The 22087-nt window shown below is 55.7% G+C and overlaps 6 protein-coding genes across 6 annotated transcripts; 4 read left to right on the top strand and 2 right to left on the bottom strand.

The window, feature by feature from the left end:
- Positions 1–2691: 2691 nt before the first annotated feature.
- On the bottom strand, positions 2692–2901 carry UV8b_00972 (uncharacterized protein; the record flags this gene model as incomplete). The annotated part of the gene is made up of 1 exon (XM_043138470.1): positions 2692–2901. One exon carries the CDS (start codon positions 2899–2901, stop codon positions 2692–2694), a length of 210 nt encoding a protein of 69 aa, XP_042994404.1.
- A 1246-nt stretch (positions 2902–4147) lies between these two features.
- Positions 4148–7164, top strand: UV8b_00973 (uncharacterized protein; the record flags this gene model as incomplete). Its single annotated transcript, XM_043138471.1, has 4 exons — positions 4148–4165; positions 4359–4443; positions 4532–5993; positions 6144–7164. The coding sequence occupies 4 exons, from the start codon at positions 4148–4150 to the stop codon at positions 7162–7164; spliced, it is 2586 nt and encodes an 861-aa protein (XP_042994405.1).
- Positions 7165–8121: 957 nt separating this feature from the next.
- On the top strand, positions 8122–9696 carry UV8b_00974 (uncharacterized protein; the record flags this gene model as incomplete). The annotated part of the gene is made up of 1 exon (XM_043138472.1): positions 8122–9696. The coding sequence occupies one exon, from the start codon at positions 8122–8124 to the stop codon at positions 9694–9696; it is 1575 nt and encodes a 524-aa protein (XP_042994406.1).
- A 426-nt stretch (positions 9697–10122) lies between these two features.
- UV8b_00975 (uncharacterized protein) lies at positions 10123–11579 on the bottom strand (the record flags this gene model as incomplete). Its single annotated transcript, XM_043138473.1, has 2 exons — positions 10123–11468; positions 11531–11579. 2 exons carry the CDS (start codon positions 11577–11579, stop codon positions 10123–10125), a joined length of 1395 nt encoding a protein of 464 aa, XP_042994407.1.
- Positions 11580–12733: 1154 nt separating this feature from the next.
- Positions 12734–17528, top strand: UV8b_00976 (uncharacterized protein; the record flags this gene model as incomplete). The annotated part of the gene is made up of 4 exons (XM_043138474.1): positions 12734–13070; positions 13125–14257; positions 14329–15900; positions 15972–17528. The coding sequence occupies 4 exons, from the start codon at positions 12734–12736 to the stop codon at positions 17526–17528; spliced, it is 4599 nt and encodes a 1532-aa protein (XP_042994408.1).
- Positions 17529–19288: 1760 nt separating this feature from the next.
- Positions 19289–21275, top strand: UV8b_00977 (uncharacterized protein; the record flags this gene model as incomplete). Its single annotated transcript, XM_043138475.1, has 4 exons — positions 19289–19328; positions 19484–19640; positions 19742–20168; positions 20256–21275. 4 exons carry the CDS (start codon positions 19289–19291, stop codon positions 21273–21275), a joined length of 1644 nt encoding a protein of 547 aa, XP_042994409.1.
- Between the last annotated feature and the right edge of the window lie 812 nt (positions 21276–22087).

Here is a 22087-nt window from a genome sequence, read left to right on the forward strand (position 1 = left end):
GGCTGAATAGTTCCTTAGTCTACTTATTACAATCCTCACGGAATTATTCCCATAGATCGTCATCCTTCTCATCGCCTGTTGTGTAATTGTTGATAAGGTAGGCGATACGATTGTGTAACTATTCGTCCGTAGCATTTATAGGGTCAACTTGGTCTATCGAATCGATCCAGTCTTTTATGATAATCTTAGCGAAAGGTTTAAGCTTTTCCGGTAGTAGTGCCTCCATTATAATATTAATAGAGGTAAGGATGAGGTGGAAAAGGCAGAGAGATAGGGAGCATTTAGCGTAGGTATTAAAAGGAAGTAATTAAAAAAAGAAGTAATTAGTGAAGGAAGGTAGTAAATTAATAAAGGAAGGAAGGAAGAAAGAAGCAATTATCGGGCAGGATATTATAGGCGTTCTGATTACTTATTTGACTATATATCGGTAAATAGGTCCTTTACCATTGTAAGGCTCTGAGTCGCTTGCATAAGAACCTGCGTTTATATGCCTGCTAATAGTATCACAATAGATTTAGCGTTCCGTAGTTCCCATCACAACCAAAGATATCGTGATATTCAGCGATCGTTACTGATTAACACAATCAATCAATATGATATTTAGCGATTGTTCCTCGTAATAAACGAGTAGGGAAGGTTAGACACAATCAATTTATCCCTTAGTCTGTAACATATAAGCCGTTTCGACTAAATTAGGCTAAATCACGTTCCTTATTAGTACGATCTTTTTAAATCGCCTCTTCTTATTATCCTAGCTAATCTGTGAAGTGAACTTCAACTTTACTGATCAGTATTGGTTTCACCAAGGGGTACCCAGTTGTACGTAGGGTTGCGCGCGTGGTATTGAGTACCGTAAGGTCACCGGTCAAAGGTATGATTACTTCTTTGATTATAACTGATTAACTAAGAGGAAAGAAAGGAAGCAAAAGAGTAATTACACGATATGGCCTTTTTGTGCGTGCCGTAGTCACGTGCTTCGGCGCGGTCGGGCCGGACTGCCCGCGTGCCCTACCGGGCTCAGGGGCATAGGGGCAAAAGTGGCCACATCGTGCGTAACGGGTGTGCGCGGCACATTCGTCGCAATGTGCCCAATTGGTGCCCAATTGGGCACCTTGCGACAGCGATTCCGACACAAATATCAGAGAAAGTACTTCTCCATATAGTTTTCCATATAAAGTGACCTGACCCACTATTCCCTAATAAACCAATTATATTAAGAGTATAGCCCACAGCAATGGTCAGGTCAGTTAAGTTATTATGGGGGGGTCGGATGATAAGGGGGGGACACAGGTCGGTTGACCTGTACCCTCCATCGTTGCCATGTGCATGTACGAAGTACTCAGTACTTGCTGCGCACAGATTGACCCAGACCCGCCTTCTTCCTACTCCGTACTGCGCGTGCAGATAAGAAGCCCGCTGGCTGTCACACATGCCCGTGTCTCGATCAAGCGAGCCGGTGTCACTTGACCAATGTCTTGAGTGGCTGCTCAATCGGATATGGATTGGTTTATCGCGTGAGATGCCACAAATCCGTTTACCCTCTTCTAAGCTGCTGGCTGCTGATGCAGAGTAATGAAATCCACCATCGCTAGTTTCCCGACGGCGCGGTGAGTGGAGCGCCACAGTGGCACCAGCAGCAAATATAAACTACAGGCCCCAGCCGTCCACCCATGTCCAGCTGTGATTCTTAGACGAGGGCTTGACAAAGGTACCCAGTACTCTGTACTCCGTACCTACTAGGTACCTACCTCTGAAAACCCCTTCTATTAATGGGACATCGGACCTGCTTATCTTGCAAGCAAGTAATCCGTCCGTACCAGTAATGCCACGTTGCCTGCCAGCTCTGCTTCAATGTGCTGTGCCGAATCGTCGACGTACGTCTATTGCAAATCGTGATGTCACTGATCTGATGTGTGAACCATGTGTACTCCGTACCCTGGTGCAGTCCGATGCAAGTGTCTGGAAACGAAACGCTGCAAAGCCCAAAGCATCATTTTCCACAGGCCTGCCGTGACCGTGACACTGCCAACCAAGTTTCAATCCCTTTCAGGATGCGTGGCAAAGAGCTCCTAGGCTCCGGCAGGGAGCGAGTGGACAGGGAAGCGTTTTAACAAGCAGGCTTTGAAGTTTGGCACACAGAGGCAGGCTGTCTGATCGCATCCTTGTGGAAATGGGCGGCGCCAACTTTAAAGTGGCAAGTGCACACGCAAGAGGCGTCCATCTTATCCGCCCCGTTCCAGCCGAACGTACAACTGAAGCTGTCATTGACAAAACCGATGATTGACATCAACTGTATCCTGTTCCCGTTCACACATGGGTAGATAATTCAGGAAACTTGCGTTTAGATGCAATAGAAGCACTCTTCAGATGTGTCTTGTACTCCTGGCAATTCCTTCTCCGATGTGGCAGGTGGCCTTTTCAGCCAGCTATTATTATCAATTGTTGCAAGGTCAGTTAAGCGGCGCACAACCCGCCATTTGGTATAGCAAAAGAAAATGATTCTTTGATCATGGAGGCCAGAGTCACCATGATTGGAAAACATGCAAGGTCTGCGCGAGGACCGGCCAAAGCATGAGTCAAGGCGTAATTGTTTTTGTAACGAGCTTACCGACTTGCCCTGGTGGGCTGAAAAAGCCTGCTAGCGAGTGTACTTGGGAAAGACATCCATGGGGCTGCCTTTTCGCCAAATTCCTACTGCCCGTTTCCGTTTACATGCAACATGTCGGAGGGTGAGAGCACCGCAGAAGCAAGCCATGTTCCCGCTTCATGACAAGCGAGGGGGAAACGCAGTGTGCCGGGAGACTTGCGACCGACGTATGGCTCGATAGCTAGCAGAGCTTGATAATCGGTTCGGTTGCCGCGCTGCTGGAAGAAGGACTCGGCCGGACGGAGCTTTGCCATGGCAGGGATTATTCAAGTGTATGTACGGAGTACACGGACACCATCTGACCCAGATGCCAAGATGCTGTCTTTTTGCTCTGAATCGAATCAGAGTATCCGTCTAGCATTCCTCCAGTCAACTTGGAACAGACATTCAAAATAGTTTCAAAGGCCAAGGGGGGGGTGGGGGGGGTGTTACAGTTTCAAAGGCCAAGAGTTTCTGGCGCCCTTTTCGCTTTCTCCGCTTTTCCAAGCCTTGGTTGAAGCTATGTACTTAGCTCGAAAGCCGCGGAGCACATGCTCAAGGTAGCAGCAGCCTTGTGTGGTAGATGCTTGGCATGGAGGAGTCCGAAGTCGTGAGTCGTGCCTGGTTCTCTTTCTGCAACGCTGCCCGATGGCGTTGCATCATAGCCGAAAGAGGCGGCGTTTTCGAAGAGCATGGAGGTCGCGTCAGGTAGAGAATGTTGCTTCAACTCGCGATTCAACAAGAGACACCATAGGCGTGGCAACCAAGGACGGGCGTCCGAGCGAAAGGCATCCGAAAAGCATCCGAAAAATGCCCACACATCGTCGTGGAGTGGAGTCTCTCTTCTGTTGATGTGACACGGCTTGCTTTGCCACATCTACTCGATGTGGAAGGGCGTCTGTCTTGTCTTGTGTGGCACTGTGGTCCGGCCCTGCCCAGGCCAGGGGCTACGTTACTGCCTGACAATCCAGGCCTCCAGAAGCTGGACCTGGGTACCTAACGTACTCCGTTCTCGTGCACCGTACTCCGTACCCGTGCTCCGTACCAGCATGTACCCACACCACAGGCCAGCTTGGGGCTCCTACTGGTTGGCTGCTGCTGCTTTGCCCGTGCAATTTGAACCAACCACGACAACGAGGGCGTCACAACCCGGCCAGATCCCTTTGGGACACATTTTCAACAGCTCTCATTGACGCCTGCAACGCAACGCAACGCTACGTTACGCATCCTGTGCGTCGACTCGACAACCCTCGGCACCGCGCCGCATCGTCACCTTGTCAGCCGAAGCCGCAAATTCATCCCAGGCTTCGCTCCGCTTCCGCCTCTCAACCTCCAATTTTGTTCTGTTCTCCAGCCCCTCGTTAACCGACGCATGGTGTGCTGCTGCCAGGCGATCGATATCCATACCCTTCGTCTCGCAAACCCCACACTCCACAGGATTGAACTTGCCTGCCTCCCTGCCCGCCGCTTTGCTGATACTCGGGCGCTCCCGCCAACGAACATTGATAACGTGCAGACACCATGAAGCTGGACGTCAAGGTCAGTGTCCCTCCTCGCCGCAATCACTCTAGACCACGGACGGGAGAAGCTGCGCTCGTTCGGTCGGGTCTTGGTTCCCCACCGTCCTTCCTAGCCACAAATCATCCTCCCTCAAAACGCATTCTTCTCCATCTATTACAAGCAGAATCACTGAGACATGAAAATCTTTTTCCTTCGTCTTCTCCGTCTTTAGCGTCAGCTCTACGCTCGCAGCGACCGAGTGAAAGGGGTCGACTTCCATCCTCAAGAGCCATGGATCCTCACCACGCTCTACAGCGGTATGCACCCAACTTGCCTGTTGCGTCCTTGTTCTTCCCCCTCCCCCTTTGGAATAACGCATAATGCTTATTCGGCTCTACCTCTTAGGCCACGCTTCCATCTGGTCGTACGAGACGCAGCAAGTCGTCAAGTCGTTCGAGGTTACAGAAGTGCCTGTCCGAGCTGGCCGCTTCATCGCACGAAAGAACTGGATTGTCTGCGGTTCCGATGACTTCCAAATACGAGTTTACAACTACAACACTTCCGAAAAGGTCACCCAATTTGAGGCACACCCGGACTATATTCGCGCAATCGCTGTCCACCCTACGCTCCCATTCATCTTGACTGCCTCTGATGACATGACGATTAAGCTCTGGGACTGGGACAAGGGTTGGAAATGCGTCCAGGTCTTCGAGGGTCACAGCCACTATGTCATGGGGATTGCCATCAACCCCAAGGACACAAACACGTTCGCCTCGGCATGCTTGGATCGTACTGTCAAGATCTGGAGCTTGGGATCCTCCACCGCCAACTATACCCTGGAGGCCCACGAGACCAAGGGTGTGAACCACGTCGACTACTACCCGCACTCGGACAAGCCGTATCTTCTCACAACCTCTGACGATCGAACCGTAAAGATCTGGGACTACACCACCAAGTCTCTGATTGCCACTCTCGAAGGTCACACAAACAATGTATCCTTTGCCTGCTACCATCCCGAACTCCCCGTCATCATATCCGGGTCTGAAGATGGCAGCCTTCGCATCTGGCATGCCAACACGTACCGATTCGAGCAGTCCTTGAACTATAATCTTGAGCGAGCCTGGTGTGTTTCCTACCAGAAGGGCAAGCAAGGTATTGCCGTCGGTTACGACGACGGTGCTGTGGTGGTCAAGCTGGGACGCGAGGAACCTGCCGTGTCAATGGACGCCTCCGGGAAAATCATCTGGGCCAGGCACAACGAGGTCGTGTCCTCCATTATCAAGGGTGATGCCTCCGCCAAGGACAACGAACCCATCTCCCTCCCTACCAAGGACATGGGGACTTGCGAAGTGTATCCCCAAACGCTGATCCACTCGCCCAACGGCCGGTTTGTTGCGGTTTGTGGGGACGGCGAATACATCATTTACACAGCCTTGGCTTGGCGAAACAAGGCATTCGGATCTGCCTTGGACTTTGTGTGGGGCTCCAAGGAGAATAGCAACGACTTTGCCATCCGCGAGTCGGCGATGAGCGTCAAGATTTACAAAAACTTCACCGAGAAGAGTGGCGGGCTCGACGTCGGATTCCAGGCCGATGGCTTGACTGGTGGTGTCCTCCTGGGTGTCACGGGGCAGGGTGGCATCTCATTCTTTGACTGGGCAACTGGTGGTCTGGTACGAAGAATCGAAGTCGAGCCAAAGCATGTCTACTGGTCCGAGAGCGGGGAGCTGGTGGCTATCGCTTGCGATGATACCTGCTATGTCTTGCGGTACTCTCGAGAGAGCTATGTGGAGGCTGTCCAGTCAGGACAAGTCGAAGAAGATGGCGTAGAGGCGGCGTTTGAAGTCATTACTGATATTGGCGAGAGGTAAGCCCAAGCCGGGTTTTTTTTTTTTTTTTTTTTTTTTTCCTTCCTTCCTTCCCTTTTTTTGTTCCCCTCTCCCCTCCCTTCCTGTCTTCTTTCATCTTTCAAACAAAGCTGGCATCTTTCGTATTCTGACAGAAAACCTTTTTGCAGCATTCGGACTGGTGAATGGGTAGGGGACTGCTTCCTTTACACCAACGGCACCAACCGCCTGAATTATCTAGTGGGCGACCAGACCTACACGGTATCGCACTTTGACAAACCCATGTATGTGCTCGGGTATATTCAGCGAGACTCGAGGATTTATCTCGCCGACAAGGATGTCAACGTCACATCCTTTGGGCTGTCGCTCCCCGTGTTGGAATACCAGACTTTGGTTCTCCGCGAGGACATGGAGACGGCCAACGAACTACTACCCACGATCCCTGCCGATCAGCTGAACAAGATTGCGAGATTTCTTGAGGGACAAGGCCACAAGGAACTGGCCTTGGAGGTTGCTACAGACCCGGAGCACAAATTTGACCTCGCCCTGTCTCTGAACCAGCTGGAGACGGCCTTGGAGCTGGCCCGGGCTGCAGACGTTGAACACAAATGGAAGACTGTGGGCGACGCCGCCCTGGCTGCCTGGGACGTGGCGCTGGCTGCGGAATGCTTCACACATGCCAAGGACCTCGGATCGCTGCTCCTCGTGCATTCGTCCACGGGCGACAGAGAAGGACTGCAGGCCCTAGGCAAGCAAGCCGAGGAGGCTAGTGCTCACAATGTTGCCTTTTCCTGCTCGTGGCTGCTGGGCGACGTGGACAAGTGTGTGGAGCTGCTGACCAAGACGGGACGCCTGGCCGAGGCCGTTCTCTTTTCGCAAACATACAAACCTAGCTTGACCAAGCCGATTGTGCACGACTGGAAAGCGAGCCTGGAGAAGTCGAAAAAGGGCAAGGTTGCCAAGCTGATTGGCGTTCCGGGAGAGGACGACGACTTGTTCCCGGAGTGGGATGCCTGGTTACAGGCGGAGCGAGAGGGAGAGGGTGGCTCAGGAGAAGAGAAGGCGGACGAGGGGATCAATGGGGTCGCGGATGGTTCCGAAGCTGAAGTACACGATGAGGACAAGGCAGAGGCAGAGGCAGAGGCCGAGGCCGAGGCAGAAGAGGCAGAGGAAGAGGAAGAGGACGAGTAAAAGCAAATTTGGGAGAGAAACACGGAAAACGGCGAAAATGATGGTATGAATTTCCCCAACTTTATATAATGGGCTAGACACGGCGGCAGAGAGGCAGATGTAGTGGCCGCCCCTGTACGTGTGTAGGTGAGGGACAGCCTAGGCGAGCCATGGAATGATGGACGAAGATGACAAGTACGGAGAAATGCAGATGCCCCAACAACATGCGAATGGCGGAGCCGAGACGACAAGCAGAGTGCTGTTCCTCTTGACGATGGCGACGGTGCTCTGGCAAGTCGCGCCCTGACATGCATCTTTAACAAGCTGCCCCCCGGCAGAGGCCTGGCTCAACTAGCTTGCCACTTGGGCACCCGGCAACTTTGCGTCCATCGGGAAGGGGGGGCGAGCGGGCCGCGGAGGCTTCTTTGCAAGCTCGGCAGCGGCGGACGGGCGATTTAAGATTCGGATCTGCATCCGGGGCTCGGCTTGCGTGGCGGCAAGGTTTGGCGAGGAGCAGGAAAGAAGGCCAAAGGCACGGCAGGGCTGTAGGGTAAAAAGGGGGGAAAGGGGAGGACACTTGTGGAAAAAAAGTTAAAGAGAATTTTTCAAAGAAGAAAAAATGGGAGAGAGAGAGGGAGAGAGGACGGGGCGAGTGGCCCGGAAGAGAGGCAGAGATGGAAAGACAAAGTTTGGCTGGGGAAGGCTAAGCTTGCGCAATCGGCAGTGGCATCGCGTGACGAAAGGGCTATACATATACACACACAGACACACACACACATATATATATATATATATGATGGGGGAGGGAAGACGACGAGAGCAAGAACCCCTCGGCAAGACAGGCACACAGACACAGCAACAGCAGGACGCGGGCAGCAGAACCGCGTTTCGGGGCAACGAGATAAGAAAGGACACGAACACGAACACGCACACGCACACGCACACCAGACACCCGTCGGGGGCGCTCCAGTCATCGCCATGGGTGGTGGTTCCGCCGGCTCCAGCTCCGGCTCCGGCTCCGGCTCCGGCCCCGGTTCCGGCCCCCCCCTCCGCTGGGCCCGGCTGCTGGTGGCCCTCGTCGCGCTGCTGGTGCCGGCGTCGCGGGCCGAGATTGGCGACGGCATCTGGCGATGGGACCGCAACGTGTCCAACTGGTACAGCTACGGGTGGTACGACGCCCTGGGCCGGCACGACCCGGCTCACCACCGCTACAACCTCTTCTTTCCGGCCAACTCTCGGCGGGCCGACCTGGGGGCCGCCGGGCAAAAGTTCCACTCGTTCCGCAACCCGTCCGTGGTCAACTGCGACAGCGGGCGGCTGGTGGCCTTTGCCGAGGGCCGGCGCTACGACAACCGCGACTTTGGCCACATCTCCATCGTGGTCAAGCGCCAGAAGGACAAGGACCAGGGCAAGGCGCGCTGGATGGCGCACATGCTCAAGTTCTGGATGCCCCTGTCGGAGCTGACGCCCGGCGCGGCGGGCTCGTGGACCAACCCGACGGCCGTGCCGGACGGCGACACGCTGTACCTCTTCATGAACTGGAACCGGCACGACCGCAGCCGGCGCGGCAACGAGACCCTGGCCACGGGCGAGGTGACGCGCAAGGTGGACGCCACGCCCGAGGGCCGCCGGCGGCTGTTCCTGACGCAGAGCCCCGACGACGGCCTGACCTGGACGACGCCCGTCGACGTGACGGACCAGCTCACCCCGCCCGGGTGGGGGTGGGACGTGGTCGGGCCCGGGCGCGGCATCGTCCTCCGCTCCGGCGAGGTCGTCGTCCCCGCCATGGGCCGCAACATCGTCGGCCGCGGCCCGCCCGGCAAGCGCACCTGGTCCTACGTGCTGCTCGACGGCTCCGGCGAGGAGGGCACCATCGTCCAGACCCCCGACGACGGCCTGCTCCGCAACGACAAGGGCCTGCCCGGCGACAACTTCCGCCGCGTCGCCCGCGGCAACCTCACCCACTTTGAGCCCTTCCGCCTCGACACCGCCCTGCCCGACCACATCGACGGCGGCGGCGCCATGGTCCAGTGGTCCTGGCGCAACATGTCGGTCAAGTACCCCGACGACAACCGCATCGTCTTCGTCAACCCCTACTCCAGCACAAACACCGACCGCCTCCGCTGCCAGCTGACCTACTACCACGACGGCAGCAGGTACACCATCTGGCGCGACCTGCAGGACAAGAAGGCGGTCGGGCGGCACTTCGGCATCGAGAGCCGCCGCGCCAGCATCTCCTTCCGACTCTTCACCACCGAGCACCACCTCGTCTTCCTGTCCGAGATGGACTTTCGTCAGACCGGCGGCTCCAAGGACGATCACGTCGGCCTCTTGTTCAGGCACACGAGCATCTCCTGGCTGCTCCACGGCAACCAGCAGGGGTTGATGGGCAAGCCCAAGGAGGAGAAGGATCCGTACCTGAGGTTGGTCAAGTTCGACCCCGAGAGGAAGCTGCCCATGTGGGAAAAGCAGGGCAGGACGGTGGAGGAGATCAAGTGTCTTGTGGACAATGGGCAGTGCCGAGGAGTCATGAGGCAGGGGACTGGCGACTAGAAGGGGGTTAGGTGGAAGAAGGGGGGGGGGGCGCTTGTAATCGCATGAGTACTGGTTTTTGGGTCGTCTTTTGCTGCAGATGTCATCTGTCGTTAATGGAGATTTGGGGCTGCAGGATAAGTGCAAAAAAAAAAGAGGTCGGTCGGCTTGGCTCTGGGGTCGCTGCGTTCAGAATGGTTCGTCGAAAGCGGGAAACTGCTTCGCATCGCAAATCACGACGTTGGGGAAAAAGGAAAAGAAAAAGCTTGTCTTGGTCAGCTAAGTAGGTGCCTAATAAAATAAAAGAAAGGAAAAGAAAAGAAAAGAAAAGAGAAAAGAAAAGAAACAACGTGCAAAGGGGCCTGCCTGGATTTGGAAAAGAAGCTTGGGGCACAGTCGCATGGGAGTTTGCCGCTGATGCTGGCTGGCCAACTTGATGAAATTCAACTATCTGACCACGAAAATTCCAGGGGCAGGGCAACTCTGCGCTCCCGTGTCTCCAAGCCCAGGCGCGTCACGGCTCTGCATTCCAGACTCCAAGAGACCCCCCGGGCCTACCGGTTTCCCCATCAGGTCCAGCAGCGCGTCCGCGATAAACTTGGGCATTACTTGATAGGTGCTACGATCCCAGAGACGGTTCCTCGCCACCTTGGTCGAGCACTTCTTGTCGGGCTTCTTCTTCCCGCTCATGATGCCCTTGAGCCAGGCAAAGGCCGCCGGGGCTCCCGTGGAGGAGAGAGTGGAGTGAAGAGCTTCGGGGTGCTTGACGTACTCGACAGAGGCGCCCTTGTCGCAGTAGCCCTTGACGAGCTCGTCAGTGTAGCGGATGGGCGAGACCTCGTCGTGGATTGCCTTGTAGATGAAGAGCGGGACCTTGGGCGTAGCTTGGCCAGCAGAGTTTTGGTCCATGATGGTTTTCGCCAGTCCTTGGCTGAAGATGGCCCTGTCCTTGGCCATGGCGAAGACATCTGCGAGCAGAAAGTTGGCCAGGTTGGCCACCAGGCACTCCCGCCCGGCCTTGTAGAACTTTTCCCTGTACCTGGGCAGCAGCTGCTCGTCCACCAGGGCGGCAAGGGCGGGGTACTCGGCCGACAGACCGATTATGCCGGCGGGGATGAGGCCGGCCAGAGGGCCCTTGTTGATGGTGGCCAGGCAAGACGACAAGTCGGGAACGGGACCGCCGAGCGCTGCGCCGGCGATGCTCGCCCCCAACTCGGGAGCGTACGACGGCTGCAGCTCGACGGCAAAGGTAGTCGCCACGCAGCCGCCCGAGTAGCCCCATAGGCTGACGGTGGCGTCGCCGCGGATGCCCGTAATCTCCCCCGAGCTCAGGGCGGCGCGGATGCCGTCGAGGATGCTGTGGCCAGCGAGCTTGTTGGCGAGGAACGCCGCCCGCGGGCCTTGGTAATCCGGCGCCACAACCACCCAGCCCTCCTCGAGAGCAGCCTCGATCAGGAGCAGCTCGGCCTGGTTTGCTACTGTGCCGAATAAGCCGCCCGTCGACGCGCCAAACTGGAACACGTACGACGGCGCGCAGCGGGCGTAGGCAGCATCCTCCAGGACCTGGTACGACAGGACCTTGCCAAAGTCGGCGTTGTGCGGGATCAGAACCGTGAGCACCGTGGCCGTCGCATTTCCAGAGCTGTCCGACGTCCTGTACAGGATCTGGTGGCTGTCCTGGAGGTTGATCCTTGCGGCGCCAAAAGCCGCGATGGGAGCCGGGGGCTTCCTATGTTTCAGGATCGTTCCGGGCCTGACGCTCTCCAGGCCCTCGGGAACAGCGTAAAAGGAATCTTCAAGGGGACTGGGCACACCGTCTCCCTCTCTCTGATCCGGTGGTTGCCTTGGGCTAGACGTGCAAAAGCGGCAAGCAAGGTCAGGTTGAGGCGGAGGAGAAACTTCATTTCTGCAAAGTTGGCGTGTCTCGCAGACGCGGGCTTGAAATCATCTGCCGGGAGCAGAGGACGGTTATGACCGAGTTGGCTGCCATCGCATAAGCCGAGGGTGCAGTTATTTATTCACTGGTCAAGGGGTACTCGTGACGGTCGGGAAGGGGATATACTCCGTACTGTTCCTCCTTTATCCCGGTCCGAGCAGGGTGATGTGGATTTATGGGGCTCCTCGGTGATTATCGCGGATTCTTTAGCTGGTGAGGTGCACATGATGGCTCGGATTCACTAACAAGGCCATCCAATCACTCTTCTTACTCTAAAACAAGGCGGCAAGTTGCATCCTTTCCGGCCTCCTGTCATCTGGTCCTCTCCGTGTCGAATCCGCCGCACCAATCCAGATAATGAATGTCACGGTCATTGGTCGCTGGAATCGGAGCCGTCCGGAGGTCGAAACCCTACGCCGTCGCGTCGGACAGAACCGAAAAGAAAATGTAGACACCATTGCGGGTGTCGAGGCAGGAACATGGCTGCATTGCCCCAAAGGCCCTTGAATCTGAAAGCCGTTGCATTCTCGGTCAGGCGGAATTCATCTACTTCGTTTGCGCAGAGAAAAATGTATTCATGACCAAAAACATTCCGACTAGGACAACTCTATCCTGGCCTAATGAGTAGATGACGGTGATATGGCTTCGCGATGAATCACAGCCATGTCTCGACATTACCTTTCGCACTTTAGAGATTGGCTGCGTGCGGCATCCAGATTCGTCAAACTGTAGGCTCGTGGGATACAACAGAGTTTGCGAGTGACAAGGTTGGTTGAGGTCTGTGATTAATCAACCGGACCTGCGTTTGTTGAGAGAAACCATTCTCGTGATTCTTAACGACCAGACTAATGATTATCGTCAAGTTTGACGGCTGCAGAATAATGCCACCAGCTGCCTACCTATCTGGTGAGCCGTCTTGACCAGCTGGCAACCAACTGTCAGTCAAATCAAACCAGAAAGCTTAAGCCCCCCCACAAGCAACCAAAATGCTGAATGGTAAGCCATCTGAAATACCAGCTTTTTCTGGTAGAATTTCTCGTAAAACCTCTTTCAAGACGATGCAGTCGGATGCTTCACCGAGCCACATGACCCATGTCCCGCTTGCAACTCTGTCGCACGGCAATGGCAGCAACAAAAGCTGAGGAGCCTTCGACGGAAGGGTTCGGGAGCGATGGTGACGATGCCATGGAAAAATACCGCCTCACCACGGAGCATTCCTACACAAAGCCTGAGAAGCGCCAACACTCCGAGGACGCGGCCTTTCAAAAATGGGTTGCAAGTTTTGCGAAGGAGCGTTTGCCATTGGGAGATGACCCGAAAGATACTCTTGGAGAGACAACTCCTCTGATTCCTCGCCCAGATATGGAATCGGATAAAATCATTACCACGCCTCGTCAATATCAGATAGATCTGTTTGAGCGAGCAAAGAAGGAGAATACGATTGTCGTTCTGGACACGGGCATGGAAAAACCCCTTCTACGTCGTTGAGTATACGCTAACTTTCAGCCGGCAGGCTCCGGAAAGACTCTTATCGCGGCGCTGCTTCTTCGACACACACTCAGTGCTGAATTGGAGCACAGAGAGCAAGGAAATCCTCCCAAAACGGCATTCTTTCTCGTTGACAAAGTGGTGCTCTGCATGCAACAGTACAACGTCCTCCGCCAGAATCTTGAATACCCTGTGGGTAAACTCCACGGTAGCAATGCGGCCACAGGCCTGAAAAGGGAGGACTGGGACGCGATCATGAGCGAGAACATGGTCATTGTTTGTACCGCTCAGATCCTGCTGGATGGCCTGACCTGTGGTTTCGTGACAATGAGTCGCATCAACTTGCTCGTCTTTGACGAAGCACATCACACCAAAAAAAGTCACCCTTACGCCAAAATCGTAAGAGACTACTACATCAGGACGAAAACTGACCGTCCGCGAATCCTAGGCATGACTGCATCTCCCGTCGACTCAAAGACAAACGATTTGCAGGCCGCTGCCCTCGAGCTAGAAACCACCCTCCATAGCAGAATTGCTACCGTTCCCGACGAGGAACTGATGCGAGAAATGGGGAAGAGACAACAACTTGAACGCGTTGTATACTATGGCCGGCTCCTGAAACCAGAAGATGCCCGCACTCAGCTTTGGCACACTCTTTGCGCCGTTTTCGCAGGCCGACCGGAATTCATGGTTCATCTGGAGGCCGCACAAGACATAGCAAGCAGCATAGGCCCTGGTTGTGCGGACGAGTATTGGACCACGAATTTTATGCGCAGTAATTCTGGTGCAATGCAAGTAGCCATGAATGATGCAATCCACTGGGAGCAGGATATTGATGCCGAACTTTACCTTGCCAAGATGACCGACAGCGACGTTGATTCAAACCTCTTCTGTGAGCAGGACCATATCTATGCAGCAATCAGGCAGGCCAGGAAATCGATTCGTGAATACATGGAGATCCAACCCCCATTAGCAGTCTCGACCGATCGGTTTTCGACCAAGTTCCTTGCTCTTCGAGACATCCTTTCGGACGCCTTCTCAACCAACAGCTCCCGGCGAAGCATTGTATTCGTTCAGAAGCGCTACACTGCGTTAGTTCTTTCTACCGCTTTTCAACAGGCTCCGATCCTGGTCCCAAACATGTTTCCCGGATATGTGGTAGGCATTCAATTCATCTCGAGTGTATGGTAGTGACCCGGGGAGGACATTACTGACCAACTCACGCAAAGGTTGGGTCTCAGACCATGTCATCCAGCATTGCAAACATGTCTATCAAAGAACAATTCAACACGATGCATCGCTTTCGAAGGGGTGAAATCAACTGCTTGTTTGCAACGCAGGTAGCTGAAGAAGGAATCGACATTCCGGATTGTGACTTGATTGTGAGGTTCGACTTGTACGATTCGCCGATACAATACATTCAATCTAAAGGCAGAGCCAGGCGAGCCAACTCTACCTACATCTCCATGCTCGAGGAGAACAACATGCAGCATTTTAGGAGGTTAAAGGAAGCGACGCTAAATGCAAGCGCTTTGCGGCGTTTCGTTTCCGTCCTTTCTCAGGACAGGAAGGTAACAGACCAGGACCTTGATACCGACCAGCGGGCGCAAGACATGGAACTTGAAAGTAAATCTCAGCGCATATTCAAGATTCCAGAAACTGAAGCGCAGATGACGTATTACTCTAGCCAGCAGGTGTTGGCTAAATTCGTTTCGTCGCTCCCAGACGGAGACGGGCTGCACCCAGAATATATCGTGACTCCGACATACAAGGGTAGCAACTACATTGCGACTTTGATCTTGCCCGACTCCAGCCCGGTAAAGACCCTTCGCGGGACCCCCCAACGAAGCAAGACATTGGCTAGAGCATCAGCGGCGTTTGAAGCCTGTATTGACATGTTCTACCGGGGCTACATTGATGGCCACCTCCAGTCAACTTTGAAGAAGAGGCTGCCAGCCATGCGAAACGCTCGACTAGGCCTCAGTTCCAGCAAACGTTCGGAATATACTATGCGCTTGAAGCCCGATGTCTGGTCTCAAACCGGAGCTCCAGCGGAGCTTTATGTCGCCGTCTTCACGATGGATGGTTCCGCCCTCCCGGGGAAGACGGGCCGCTCACTCTTGGTACTGACTCGGTCGAAGCTGCCCGCCCTGGCACCAATCACGCTTCATGTTGGAACGACTGAGAGGAGGACGGTAAAGCCAGTGCAGTATGACCAAAGCACAGCAGTGGAGGCTTCTGAAGTTGCCCTTATTGCTGGCTTTACATTCACGATATTCAAAGATGTCTTCAGCAAGGAATTCGACTGCAAAGGAGAAAACCTGCCTTACTACTTCGCCCCGTGCAGCAACCGCGACGCCTCGGATGTCAAGGTCGATACCCGCAGGTTAATTGATTGGGCTTTACTGGAGTCTATGGCCCAGGTCAATGAAACAATGCCAACGCCAGGATGGCAGATAACTGATGAACTAGCCCACAAATTTGTTTACGATCCATTAGACGGCTCTCGCAAGTTCATCACAGGCGCAGTGAACGAGCATCTTCGACCCAGTGACCGCGTCCCTGCTGGGGCCCCCCCGCCAAAGAGCCGTGGTTTCTTCCGAGTAGCAGGCACAATTGCAGATTACAGCAACAGCTTGAGCTTCAACGCCAGACGCAGAGTCACATGGGATCCGGAACAACCCGTCTACCATGCTGAACTACTACCGATCAGACGAAACCTGCTTTGCCAGCCCGAAGACGACGAGACGGCTGGCTGCAAGAGCTGCAGCATCATTCTGGAGCCCATGGTAGTCTCGGCGGCAAGTCATTGATTGCTCTCATGCTGGAAATTGAATGGGGCGGGCAAAGCTGACAAAGTTGACTGTTGCAGCTCCCGATTGACGTTGTCGCCACGGCCATGGCACTTCCCGTCATCATGTACAAAGTGGAGTCGGTGGCAATATCCATGGATGCCTGTCGTCTGCTAGATCTGGAGATGCAACCCAGCCTAGCTCTGGAGGCACTGACCAAGGACAGCCTCAATACAGAGCAGCACGGAGAGGAGCAAATCAATTTCCAGCGAGGCATGGGCGACAACTACGAGAGATTGGAGTTTCTCGGCGACACGTTTCTCAAGATGGCGACGACAATCTCGCTATTCACACTGATGCCCAACGATGGCGAGTTTGAATGCCACGTCGAGAGAATGCTGATGGTGTGCAACAAGAATCTGTTCAACCATGCCGTAGATAGGAAGCTGCAGGAGTACATACGATCCAAAGGCTTCAATCGCCGCACTTGGTACCCGGATCTGCCGCTGAAGAAGGGCAAAGCGCTCAAGTCCAAAGCGACCCACAGCCTTGCCGACAAGAGCATTGCCGACGTCTGCGAGGCTCTTATTGGCGCCGCGTACATGTGTGATTCAGACGGGTCAATGGATCTCGCCGTCAGGGCGGTCACCAAGATGGTGCGCAGTAAAAACCACGACATGAGCAGATTCAGCGACTACTACGACAGATACGCGGTTCCGCAGTGGCAGACGGCTCCGACAACTGCTGCCGAACGATTCGCGGCGGGCAAGGTTCACAAGTCGACAGGGTACATGTTCAACTCCCCAAGGCTTCTTCGCAGCGCGTTCAAGCACCCGTCGTACACGTACGAGCCGCAGCTACCCCATTACCAGAGGCTAGAGTTTCTGGGCGACGCCTTGCTAGATCTCGTGGCGGTAGACTACCTCTTCAAGCAGTTCCCCGGGGCTGATCCGCAGTGGCTGACGGAACACAAGATGTGCATGGTTTCGAACAACTTCTTCGGCTGCTTATGCGTCGAGCTGGGGCTGCATAAACACGTCCTGACCACTGCGGCGGCCATGGCAGGCCAGATGGCCAGGTTTGTGGAGGAACTGAGGCGGGCCGAGGAAGCGTCGGCAGAAGATGGCGATGGGCGACGGCCGCGGGCAGACTGGTGGTGGGTCAACGTCGCGCAGCCGCCAAAGTTCCTGTCGGACGTGCTGGAAGCTTTCGTGGGAGCCATGTTTGTCGACTCGAAATACAACTACAAGGTCGTGCGCGGCTTCTTCAACGACTTTATAGCGCCGCACTTTACAAGCATGACGATGCATGACTCGTTTGTGGCAGGACACCCGGTCACGCTGCTGACCAAGCGCATGCAAGACGTCTTTGGGTGCCGGTCCTGGAGGTTATGCGTCAAGAACGTTCCGTGCGGTTCCGAGACGGGAGCCAGAGCGCTTACTGACGACGCCGTCATGTGCGCGCTGATGGTACATGGGAAGCCTGTCGCTCACTGTGTCGGAGGGAACGGAAGGGACGCCAAGGCTGATGTTGCGACACGAGGGCTGGAACTGCTGGCGATGGACAGAGAGGCGTTTCGGGCGCAACAGGGCTGCGATTGCGGGGAGCAAGGGGCAGAAAAAGTGGGCGCGAGTTGAAGCTGAAACCGCCTTGTCCTTATTTCCTTAGTTTCCAAGGGGGTTGTGGGGGGGGGGGGGGGGGGCGCATGTTTGGGATGTTTGGGGAAGTTGATGTTTGGTCTGGTTGGTTTCTGGAGTTGGAGAAGAAGAGGCAGTCCAGTCCAGTCCAGTCCGTAGATGCTGCTAGACTGAATAAGACGATGTTGTGATATAAAAATCGCATCGGCCCATTGCACGGCTGTTGAAAGCTCTCTGTTGAAAAAGCTAGCCCGAGGCGGTTGGTCCCTGGGGGGGAACCGTCTTATCTATGCCAACCCATGCCAACCCGGAATGTGGACCAGGCCGTTGGTATGTATTATTCCCGGGTTCCCGATGGAGGATTCTCTCGAGACCCCTGGGGATTCGCAGATCATCTTGCAGCTTGTCGGAGGCCGCCGGCCACGCGTTGCTCGTTGTCATTGATGTAACCAACCGGTGTGCGGAGTAATGAGTGGTACGGAGTACTCCGTAATGTGTGGAGGGAGGGAGAGCTGGCACGGGTGAGTAGAGCAGCAGCTCGGAGCCGAAACAGATTGTGTGCGCGGGCTGTGCGCTGTTGTTGTTGGTTGGGAAATCCGTCCATTGGTTGCGCGGCGGTTGCGCGTCAAGTGGCTCGGCTCAGCTCGACCGCTGCGGATGACCCGTCGGACCAATCGGGCGGGCCAGTTGGCGAGCTGTCTGTCTGTCAGAGTTGCTGACCCGAGGGCCGACAGCAACGTCAGTACGTACTCCGTAGCATGAATGTTGGTTAATGTTATGTACTCCGTAATGTAATGTTAATGCTGCCGCTGCTGCTGCTGCTGCTTGCTGCTGTCTGGTCGTCCCTGCCAAGCTTGGCAGGGCCCAAAAGGTGGAGGTGGCGTCAAACGCAATGGCAGGGCCCGTGGCTGTCTGGTGGCTACCTACCTATGTGGCGTGCCGGTGCCTGTGTGACGGTGACGGGGCCGTCGAGTGGCGCCAACCACCTCCTCCCCACCCAGGTTTGTACCTCTGTAGCATGGACGTGTTCCGTATTGACAGCTGCCTGCCACCTGGTAGCACCTGCCAGGCCGTTTATTTGCCCATCCAATCTGCTTTCCCTGCCCTCGTCCGTCCGTCAAACCCTTGCCACTTTGCCCGTAACAAACTGGTCCGTCTTTCTTTTGTAACCGCACCCATGCAACCAGACAGACACTTGATGGCATTTATTTAATGTCCCTGCGGCGGGCACACTTGGTCGTGCTGCTCACACTACATATCTGCTTTCGCTCGTTTTCCCGCTTCTTTGTCTGCTCTGCCGCGCTCCTTTGTCCAGCGTCCATCAGCCCAACGCAACGCGACACAGCCCCCCCCCCCCCCCCCCCTTTTTTTTTTTTTTTTTTTTGCCGTCTCAGAACGATAACGAATAACTCTCCCTCCAGAACCAGACGGGATTTTTTTCTTCTTCTCTTTTTGTGCTGACTGGTAGTTTGGCCGGTTTGAAATCAACACAAGCTGTCTTTTGCCCACCCGCCGTACTTGAAAGCCTGCCGACCGAACGAAGCCCGCGATATAACTCTGGCCGCCTAGCATTGGGCGCCTCAGGGGCTGTCTCGTCTGTCTCGCTGTCTCGCTGTCTTGTCGACTTCAACGAAACCCAACATCGACACCGGTGGGACACTGCCCGAGACGCCAGGCTTTGCTTGTCGCGTCGCTGGACCCAGTCATCGCCGCGACGACGTTGATGGGAGCGGCCGCAGCCGCGACGACGATACATCATAATGAATCTAACCTGCAACTCCACGCTGGATGACCTGAGGAGTATGTCGAGCCCCCCCCCCCCCGCCCCCCTTTTCGCGATGGACAGACAGCATTACGGCACACGCGCAGAACCAATGCGGCCCTTCACGCATCAAGGTGCATGACATCAGTGCATAACATGACCCCCCACGCTGATGCTTCCTGCTCTCTCCCAGTCTCTCCGGGCTCAGAAAGGATTCTCGTTGGACCGCTCAACTTCCATGACCTAGCTCGAATCATCGCCGCCTCGTGCACCCTCATCGCCACCGCCTTGAGCCTGTACCTCGTTTGGATGCACGCTCTGCACTACACGCAGCCACGCGAGCAAAGATAGTGAGCCCTCCCTCGTCCACTCACATCCCTTGCGTTTGCGATTCCGTTCAGCAATTCTTTTGGTGGCTAACCCGAGCCTCGGGCCCGCTCTCATCACATAGCATCATCCGCATCCTCTTCATGGTCCCAGTATACGCCATCTCCTCCTTTCTGCAGCTGGAGTGGTACTGGCACGCCATTTACTTCCAAGTCATATCCGACTGCTACGAAGCCTTTGCCATTGCCTCCTTCTTTGCGCTCCTCTGCCACTACGTTGCTCCCGACCTGCACAGACAGAAAGCCTTCTTTCGGGAGCTTCGCCCCGTGAAGCCGTGGGTCTTGCCCATCAACTGGTTCGCCAAGTGCTGCGGAGGCCAACGAGGCATCTGGAGGACACCCACCAGCGGCTTGACCTGGTTCAACATCATCTGGATCGGCGTCTACCACTACTGCTTCATCCGAGTCGCCATGACCATATCAGCCGTGGTGGCCCAGTACTACAAGAGATACTGCGAAAGCTCCAACAGTCCGGTTTTTGGGCACATTTGGGTACGTGGGGCCTCGTTATTATTATTTTTTTTTGGGCAACCGCCCGCCCTGTGAAAGCTGACCTGACTGACCTGACCCGCCGTCTAGGTCATTGTTCTCAACGCCGTGGCGGTCACCATCGCCATGTATTGCCTCATCCAATTCTACGTGCAGCTCAAGGAAGCGCTCGCGGAGCACAAGCTATTCGTCAAGATTGTCGCCATCAAGCTGGTAGTCTTCTTGTCCTTTTGGCAAGCGTCCGCCATCTCGGTTGGCACGTCGACTCTTAAGATTGTCCACCCCAACCAGGCTCTCGCCTATCCCGACCTCAAGGTCGGCATCCCGGCCCTGCTCCTCTGCGTCGAGATGGCCTTGTTCGCCGTTCTTCATCTTTGGGCCTTCCCCTACGCCCCCTACACCGACAGCGCCCCGCTGACCTTTTACCCCGTGCCCGACGCCGACAAGGCCATTCCCTCGGAAGCGAACACCCGGGAAGCGGCCTCGGGCGGCTTCATGGGCTTCATGGCCATCTTCGACGCCTTGAACTTGTGGGACTTTATCAAGGCGTTTGGAAGGGGGATGAGATGGCTGTTCTGCGGGGTCAAGCGCCGCAAAGAGGACATTAGCTACAGGCTGAACCACGGCGACAGCCTGGAAATGGACAGTCTGCCGGACGGCAAGGACGGGCCGGTTCCGTACGACGGCCTGCGACCCACCGCCGGAGTCTCGACGCCGGTCCCTGGCTATGGCCAGTACAAACCGACCGAACCCAACGCTCACCCTGCGCAGCAGCAGCAACAGCAACAACAGCAACAGGCCGCGTCCCGTCGCAATGCCGGGATGGCCGGGGCGGAGGAAAACGCCGGTCTGATGGACCACGCGCAGCCGAATCCCGAGCAGCGCTCGTACGACACGAGGCCGCCTCCTCCGCGGCCGCGGAGGGACGCGTCGCCGTACGACGAGCCTTATCGGGTAACGCGGGCTCACCCCGATGCCCACCCGATCGGTCTGGCGCAGGGACACGACGACGACGACGGCTACGGCGACCGTCATCGGAGGCAGGCGGCACTGACAGACGCGCAGGCAGCGATCGGCGAAGCACTCTGGAGGAATGGGCCTCGTCGATGAAGACTTTTTTGTGCGCGTGTGCGCGTGTGCGCGTGTGTATGTGTGTGCTTTATTTCGGCTCGAGCCGGTTGGATTGATTGATTGGATGGATTGAGGTATCGGTTAGGGTTTTGGGCGCGGATTGGCAAGCATGGCGAGGAGCATGTTGATATGATACCAGCAATAGGCGCAACGGGAACATTACTTTTGAACGCGGCGTCGCCGACAGCACCTGGCTGTCGCCAGGTCAGGCGTGTCGCGAGAGCACGCATGGCCTCTTTGTGTAAAAGGGTTGCTTACATTGCCGGTTGCATCTGTCGCCCCCAGGTCGGCCGTACCTGCCGGAGCACGCATTGCCTCTTGTCCAAGGTTTTGCTTCCGTCGCCAGTTGGTTGCAACTTGCTGCTGTCTCCAGGTACACGCTATATCTGGAAGAGCAGTACCTGCACCTGTCAAAAGCAGCTCTCGACTGCAGCACTCTGCTCAACTGCATCTGCCAACCAGGCAGGGCCTCACCTCACCCGAGAGCACGCTTGCTTTGCATCGTGCCCAACACGCCCGATCCCACTGCCGAAATGCACCCTGGCCTCATCCCAGTCTGGATCCCCCAGTCTGGATCCCCCGGTACCCATCGCCCCCGTCGTCCGCGGTCTTTTCCATAGACTGCTGCTGCCTCCAGATGATCCGCCCAAGAAGCTGTGGCATCCAGACGCACGGGAGGCGTCGACGCGGTACCGCCAGCACGATGGTTGACCAACGGCATGGGCGTGGTGTGACGCCAGGGGGGATTACGGGACGGCATGCACGTTGCAGGCGGGGAACGAGCTGACCTG

The sequence above is a fragment of the Ustilaginoidea virens genome, chromosome 1 (assembly GCF_000687475.1).
Source record: "Ustilaginoidea virens chromosome 1, complete sequence".
Lineage (NCBI taxonomy): Eukaryota > Fungi > Ascomycota > Sordariomycetes > Hypocreales > Clavicipitaceae > Ustilaginoidea > Ustilaginoidea virens.